General features: G+C 63.7%; 1 protein-coding gene across 1 annotated transcript; it reads left to right on the top strand.

Annotated features, from left to right (window-relative positions):
* Nucleotides 1-351: 351 nt before the first annotated feature.
* Nucleotides 352-5,471, top strand: LOC139604247 (maestro heat-like repeat-containing protein family member 7). Its single transcript, XM_071455346.1, has 14 exons — nt 352-447; nt 973-1,122; nt 1,304-1,452; nt 1,754-1,901; nt 2,142-2,329; nt 2,419-2,556; nt 2,841-2,955; nt 3,108-3,242; nt 3,451-3,630; nt 3,764-3,919; nt 4,065-4,184; nt 4,561-4,663; nt 4,940-4,996; nt 5,269-5,471. Exons 1-14 carry the CDS (start codon nt 352-354, stop codon nt 5,469-5,471), a joined length of 1,938 nt encoding a protein of 645 aa, XP_071311447.1.
* Nucleotides 5,472-7,381: the final 1,910 nt, after the last annotated feature.

Raw genomic sequence — 7,381 nt, 5'->3', positions numbered from 1 at the left:
CCCCGACCCCGGCCCCGGCCCCGGCCCCGGCCCCGGCCCCGGCCCCGGCTCCTCCCGGGGCCCACGGAGGACACAGGCGGCGCGGCCGCTCCCGCCGCCTCCGCTGCGGCTTCCCCGGCCCGAGCTCCGCCGCTCGGCAGCGCGGCCGCCGGCCCCGAGCCTCCCGTGCCTCGTTCCAAAGAGCGAACGCCTGGGCATGGCCGGCCCGGGGCAGCTGAGGGGCGCTCGGGGGCCGTTGCTGGCCCCGGGCCGAGCGCTGACAGCCGCGTCCCGCCCGCAGGGAAGGCGCACCAGGCCCTGCAGGAGCGGCACCGGCGGGGTTCGCTGCTGGGGCGCGGGCCAGGCACAGCCATGGAGCACAGAGCCTCGAGAGTGCCCAAGCTGGCCTGCGTGGAGGAGGAGGAGGAAGAAGGCCCTGGAGCTACCCCAGCACAGGAGACGGAAGAGGTGGTGCCATTCCATCCACCGCAGGAGGGTGAGTGGCAGAGCTGGGCTGCAGGGCTGGAGCCTCCAGCCAACTTGGCCCCATGCCGTCCCATGCCATGCCATGCCGTGCCATGCCATGCCATGCCATGCCATGCCATGCCATGCCATGCCATGCCATGCCATGCCATGCCATGCCCTGGGGAAATGCCCACGGACAGGACAGAAGAGGGGCTGGGTAGACACCCCGCAGTTGCCGTGCTCCATCCCCCTGGAGCATCCCGGGGCTCTCCCTGCCTGGGAGCGCAGGGCTGGGCTGTGTTCTCCGGCCTCTCCCACAGCCCCTCAGCTCTGGCTGCGCTCGCTCTTTGCCAGATGCAGCCCTGGAGCGCACACAAGAGCAGGAACGCACCCGTGGCCGCTTCCGAAGAACAGCGCAGGTACCTGCAGCCACCCCCAGCTGGGCTGGGCCTGCTGTCCCTGCTCAGCCCAGCACCGTGTGTGGAGCACTCATTGCAACATCCCTGGCTTCTTGCCCTTCTGCTACAGATGGTGTGCAAATTCATGAAGAGGATTCGAGAGGAAGAGACCAGCGTCACGGGCACTGTGGTCAGAGCGTACCCTCCCATCTTCAAAACCAAGAGCAGCGCTGCCCTGCTGGATATGCTTGTGGAGGAGGGACCTTCCAGTCCAAAGCAAGTAAGCAGCCTGTGGCCTGCCTTCCATCCTCCCAGCAATTGCTTGGCCTCCCAAGCCACGCCTGCTGCTCACTGTAAGCCTTGAGGCCAAGGCAGTGTGGTGGCAAGGGAAGTACGTTTCTGGGGCAGCTGGGCACATGACTCCCTCTGGCAGCTTTCCAAGTCTCCCCTGCCTTCTCCAGGTGCCCGCCATGGTGAGGTACATCCACCAGTGGCTCGAGGCCAATGAGTTTCCTGAGTACAACCTGTACAGGCCCCTTCTGGATCTGACAGAGGCACTGCCCGCTGATGTGGTGATGGCTCTCCTGCGTGTGGCCCCATCATGTGACAGGTACGGGGCCCACGTGCCCACAAGGCTCAGGGCTCAGCAGCCCATCACCCTGTACAGCCTGTCCCAGTGGTCTGACAGACAGAGAATTCCAGGGCCCTCTGGCTCCTCCCTTTGCCAGTCCCCAGCGTGCTGCCATGCTCCCTCCCTGCTCCTCAGGGGCCAGTCTCCACGGGGCTGGGCTGCCTGTGTGCTGAGGGCAAGTGGGCAAAGGCAGGGCTGGCAGCCAGCTCAGCTCCCCACTGCGGCCCAGGCCACAGCGCTGTGTCCCAAACCCCCCTGAGACAGAGCTCTGACCCCACAGAGCTGCTACCACCATGTGGAAGACCATCATGTGCTCGTGCAGGACTGCAGAGACGGCCATGCTCGTACTCCTTGACGTGCTGGCCAACTGGCCAGAGCACAGCACGTGCACCTCCGATGGGGACCACACGCCTGTCCTTGCCCTGGCTGTGAGTTTCTGCAACTGGCCTTTGCTCAGCCCAAGCTCACCTCTCCATCAGCTCTCCATCCTCCCTCCACCACGGTGTCTCGCTGCCTCTCCCTGCTGGGCTGAAACCTGGCCCAGGGGCAGCTTCAGAGCCACCAGGCCCTGTGCTCCCCCTGCATCTCTGCTGGCCTCTCCCTGCCACGCTTGGGCCCTGCCACACGGACACCTCGGCACTGAGCTCAGGCTGCTCTGTCCTTTGCAGGCAACTGTGGTGATGTGGAAGATCCTCCAGATGCCCTATGTCCCACATGTGGTGACTGTGCATTTCCCCCGCCTCTTTGTGCATCTGCTCTTCCAAGTGCTCTTCAGCACCTTGGATATGCCAGAGGTGGCCGATACCTTCTGGAAGGGATGCCAGCAGCAACACGGCCTTGCCACCGACCCCAACAGGTGCTCTATGCAAGTCCTCCCGTCCCTGCCACGTGCCCAGGGCAGGAGCCAGTGCTCCCAGCGTGACCTGGGCTTTGCTCCGCACACAGCTTTGCAGAGCAGACCCTGAAGGCCCTGCTCTGCCGACTGCACTATGAGGATGTTGTGGTGGCAATGGAAGACAAGCGTGGCTGGGACACGCTGCTCTGTGCTGACACCCACCACTGTGCTGTGGGCATGCTGGCCAGGTGAGACCCCCTTCTCCCCAACTGCGCCTGGCATTTGTGCCCTGTGCCCGGGGTGCCCCACACAGTGGGGCCCCGTGGTCGTGGGCCACAAGGCCTTGTCACCAAGGGATGGCCAAGGAGACTGCAAAGGGCTGGGAGAGGGGCGTGCCCAAGAGCAGCCACCTCCCAGAGGGCCCGGCTCCCCCTTGCTGGGTGCTGGAGAAAGGCCAGACCACTGTGAGTCAGTCCTGGCAGAGCTTTAGCCCTGCTGCCTCAGGGTTTTGCTTCCGATTTCCTCCTATCAGAGAAATGCACCACGCATCCAAAGCCTCGTGTTCCGCAGTTGCATTCCACCTGCTGGGGCTGCTTAGGAAAGACATGCCATGCGGGGATTTGGCCGCCATGGCGTTCCTTGTGGAGGTGAGCCTGCAGGCCAGCGCTGCCTGGCTGAGCTGCCTCCCGGCTCTCTGCCCTCTCGTGGCCGCAGCTGCCCGGGACGGTGCCCGCGCCCTGTGCTGCTGCCTGGGCCCGGCCCTGTGCGGCTCCCCCGTCACCGGCCTTGTGCCTCTCAGATCCTGGACTGCCTGAACTTGAGTGAATGCCGTGACAGCGTCCTGGAGGTCATGTCCAAGAACCTGCAGAGCGAGTGCAGGGAGATGCGTCGCTTGGCCCTCAGAGGCCTCCTGGTGCTCGGCACCAGTGTCTCGGTGAGAAGAAGGCAGCGGCTGAAGCTGTGCTGCCAGCGTGGGGCTGGGGAAGGCAGTCGCTTGGCCTTGCCTGGCCTTGGGGCGCTGAGGCAGCTGCTCCCAGCTCTCCTGCCTCCTGCTCCAGCTGCTCCAGTGCTTTGGCACAGGCCTTTGGCCTCTGGGCCCTGCGGCAGCAGGATGGCGTTTCACACACTCGTGTTCCACACAGGCCGCAATAAGAATGTGGAGCCTGCATGAAAGGCTCGTGGAGCTGCTGCAGGAAAATGACAGCAAGATGCTTAGGATGACCATGGTTCTCCTCAGCCGTTTGTTCCTGTGCAATGGTGCCCCACTAGCCAGCCCCCTCGCCCTGCAGCTGGCTGGGGCGCTCCTGCCGCTCTTTGACAACGTAAGGCTCTGCGCCTCCAGCCACGGCCACCGGCTGCTGCCTGCAAACTTTGTGCCCTGTGCATTTTCAGGCCTGTGCCCAGATGGGTGTGAAGCAGCCAATGCTGAGGGCTCTTTTTCTTCCTTTCATACAGGATGATAGCCAGGTGCAGGCGTGCTCCATGTTCATCTTCCGAGAGATACTGTATTTTTCACCGGAAGAGGAAAAAAAGGCCCTGAAGTCATACGTGCACCAGAGCCTGCTCCCACTGCTCTTCCACTGCCATGATGAGAACCAGCATGTGGCAGAGGTGAGGACTCACCGGCTGCCGCTGGCCCTCTGGCAGGGGGCTCGGCTGCCTCCTGCTCTGGCGCCTGGTGGGCTGCAGCCTCCTCCTGGCCTTGGTTCAGGGACCTGTGCGGGTCCTGGGCCCTGGGCTCTGGTGCCATCTCCAGGTCTCTGCTGCTCTCCAGGACTCCCGGGAAACGCTGCATTCTTCAGCCACATTCCTGCACAGGAAGGATCTCCAACACATGCTGCAGCTGGGTCAGACCTGGAAGTTCAGCGAGGGCCTGGTAAGGACGGCCTGCAAGCCCCAGCCTCAGGCTGGAGAAGCCCCCTGACTGCGCTGCTCAGTGAGTGCGACTGGCAGCTGCGTTCCTGCCCAGCGCTGCAACCAGGGGCGCCAGCCTGCGCCCCACAGGCCGCTGCCTTCCCTGGGCCGCGTGGGCTCTGGTCCAGGCTCCCATGGGCCCGATCCGGGTGCCCATGGAGCCCCGGCCCGGCGGGGCTGCGGGCCGGCACCGCGGCTCCCCGGGCAGCAGCCGGCCCGCTGCCCCCTCCCCTCGGGAGCCCTTGGCCAGCGGCTGCTGGCCGCGCCTCAGGGCTGTGCGGGCAGGGGAGGCCGGGGCTGGGCCCGCGCCAACCCTTCCCTCCTGCCGCTCTCTGCAGCTGGCAGAGGACAGGAGCCGAGCGGCCGAGCACGTGCGCCAGGCCCTGCGCTACCTGGAGAGCCCACAGGAGCCCCTGCGAGAGGCGGCCATCAGGTTCATGGGTGAGCCACAAGCCCGGGCTCCCTCCCCGGCCCGCCGCAGCTCGGGCCCGGCTCCACCTGCTGCCCCGGCAGCGCCAGCCGGGCCCGGCGCCGTGGAGCCCCGCCTGGCCTGGGCATTGCTGCTGCCGCCCTCTGGCAGCCGTGCCCTGGGGCGGCAGCGTGCGCCAAGGGCCGGGCTGAGCCCTGCCGGGCCAGCAGCCCGTGTGGCCACAGCGCCGGCAGCGCCGCTGGCAGGGAGCTGTGCCGCTGGCGCCGTGACAGGCTCTGTGTTCACAGGCATGGCCGGGCGGCGCCTGAGGGGGCAGCAGCAAGAGCTGCAGCTGATCTGCAGAGGTGAGTGAGGGCAGCGGGCTGGCAGCGCGGGCTGCCGGGGGGAGAGCTGCAAGCCCTGCCCCGGCTGCGGAGGGCTCTGCTCCCGTGGCCAGAGCACACTGAGCTTTCAGGGCCACGTGGGCCATTGGTGGCCAGCAGCTTCGGCCTGATCCCCTTGCTCCCTGCTCCCTCCTGCCCATGGCAAGAGCCGGCTGCGATGGCCCTTGCAGGGGGCTCTCCTGGGCTCCCCGCAGATCCGGCTCTGACCGTGGCTCTGTTCCTCTTTCTTGCAGCCCTGGAATGCCTGACGAAGGACAGGAGCAGTGCCGTGTCAGCGCTGGCACTTGAAACACTGCATGTCCTCCTGGCAATACAGCATGGGCGATATTCCACCATGCAGAGGCTGCAAGATCAGCTGCGCAGGGCATGGAGGACTCGGCCTCGCCTGTCGGGGCTCGGCTGCCTGCTCTGCCGGATGACTGAGGAGGAGAGCTGATCTGGGAGGCTGTCTTTGCTGGGGCATCCTGAGCCAGGGGTAATTTTCCTTTTCTTCAAGATTTTTCTTTTCTTCTTTTCCATTTTTTGTCTATATTGTAAGTAAATAAATTCTAGAGTATATTATAATTATATATATTATTAAATACTATAGATTACTGTAAATACCTCAATTCTAGAAGGTGTTATGATATACAGTCTGCCAGGAGCTTTTCTTTGCTGCCCAGGGTGTGCAGGGCAAGAGGCAGGAAAGGGTGAAAAGGGTGCTTGTGCTCAGCAGCACAGCAGGCTGAGGGGTGGTGGGGCCCTGAAGGGGGAAAGGGTGCTTGTGCTCAGCCAGCTGCCCAGGCGTGCAGTGGGCCAGGGGAAATGGCCAGAAGCCCCTTGGCCTGTGGTGGTTCTGCTGAAGCCTTTGTGGTGCCGCCAGAGCGGCTGGGCAGGGCCGGAGCTGCGGGGATCCCTGCCAGAGCGGTGCCTGGAGATGGCCACAAGCCCTGTGCCAGGCAGGAAGCGCCATCTGTGTCCTCCTGCCCGTGTGCTGCTGGCTGCCTTGCTGAGGGCTCCCAGGTGCCTCTGGATGGGGCTGCTCTGGAGCTGCTGCCGGGCAGCTTGGCCGGGTTGGGGCAGAGCCTGAGGGGCTGGGGCGCTGGCGAGCCCTGAGCAATTGGCTGTCAGAGGCCACAAGCAGCCCTTGTTTGCTTTGGGATCACCGTGATTTTGGGGGAGGCAGTGCAGGGGGGAAGAGAGAAAGTGTGGGTTTTTCCCCGCCATGTAGGAGTTGGGCCTTCCTCAAGGCCCTGACAGAGACAGGAGTTTTTACTGTTTTTCTTGTTTTGCCTTTTTGTCTCTAATCTCTTTTCAAGAATGTGTTGTTTGTTTTCCAGAGGAAGCGATCGAGGTGGTCCAGTGTGGATGGGGAAGTGCTTGGGAGCAGCTGTGGCGTGGATGGGCGGTGGCCTTGGAGAAGGCTGAGGCCATGGTTTGGGAGCAGCTTTTCTTCCAGCCGTGGGTGGCGTGAGGTGGGTCCCTGTGTGCTTGGCAGGCTGGGATCAGAGCTTTTGGGAGATGGCAGCGAGCACAGGAGCATCCTGCTCTGGGCAGCTGCTGAGGGCTGGATGTGCCGTGGCTGGCTGCAGGCTGGGCACGTGTCCTGCCCTCCTGCTCTGCTGCCAAAGGCAGCAGGGATGGGCAGCTCTGGGCACAGCTCTGGGCACAGCCAGCATGGCCTGGGCACCGCAGGCCTTGGCACAAGGGCACAGGAGCCCTCAGCTGACGGGTGGTTTCTGCTTTCTCTCCTTGCAGCCGGGCTCTGCGGGTGCTGAGGCTGCTCTGGGCTCTGCCAGGGCCCTGCTGGGCTCCGCCCTGGGCCCAGCTGGGATGGCTCTGCCCTCACATTGCTCTGACAGCTTTGCATCAGACGAGCCCATTGTGAGCACAGCACCTAAACTTTCTGCTTTGGCAGGTGAGTGAGACTCTGCTGCAGGCCCAGAGATTGCAGCTGGGGACACACATCCAACTGGCAAGGACCCAAACTCTCCACAGTCCCAGCTGAACACCTGGATCTGCACAGGGTGTTTTGTCTGTCCCATTCTTCCTTCTTGATTGGCTGGAATTGTGCAATTGCACTTTCTTCCTCCTCTAGAAGTGCCACGAGTGGGCCAAAGCTGGCGAGTGGGCCGTGCTCCTGAGGCAGTGCAGTCTGGAGCTGATGGATGGAGAATTGCCCTTCTGTACTGCCAAACCAGAGCAAAAAGCTCTCAGTGGGACTTTGTGACTCTAAGAAATCCCTGGCAGTTTCAAAGGGAACGTGCAGCTCATTCCCAGGCTGAGAAGGAAGGTCATCTTCTCAAGGATTTGGGCTTTGACAGAGTTTAGATTCCCAATCCTGCTTGGAGCTGGCAGGGCACAAAG

Source organism: Agelaius tricolor, unplaced genomic scaffold (assembly GCF_023055355.1).
Source record: "Agelaius tricolor isolate 1412-34295 unplaced genomic scaffold, bAgeTri1.0.p SCAF_48, whole genome shotgun sequence".
In the NCBI taxonomy this organism is placed as follows: domain Eukaryota; kingdom Metazoa; phylum Chordata; class Aves; order Passeriformes; family Icteridae; genus Agelaius; species Agelaius tricolor.
Note: the sequence above shows the minus strand (reverse complement) of the source record. Positions and strands in the feature narration are given on the sequence as shown.

Excerpts from the sequence above, each read along its gene's own strand:
- LOC139604247 (XM_071455346.1), top strand. The coding sequence starts at position 352 with ATGGAGCACAGAGCCTCGAGAGTGCCCAAGCTGGCCTGCGTGGAGGAG. Across the intron at positions 3,243-3,450 it reads TGCTCGGCACCAGTGTCTCG|GCCGCAATAAGAATGTGGAG; the intron begins GTGAGAAGAAGG and ends TGTTCCACACAG. Across the intron at positions 4,664-4,939 it reads GGCGGCCATCAGGTTCATGG|GCATGGCCGGGCGGCGCCTG; the intron begins GTGAGCCACAAG and ends CTGTGTTCACAG.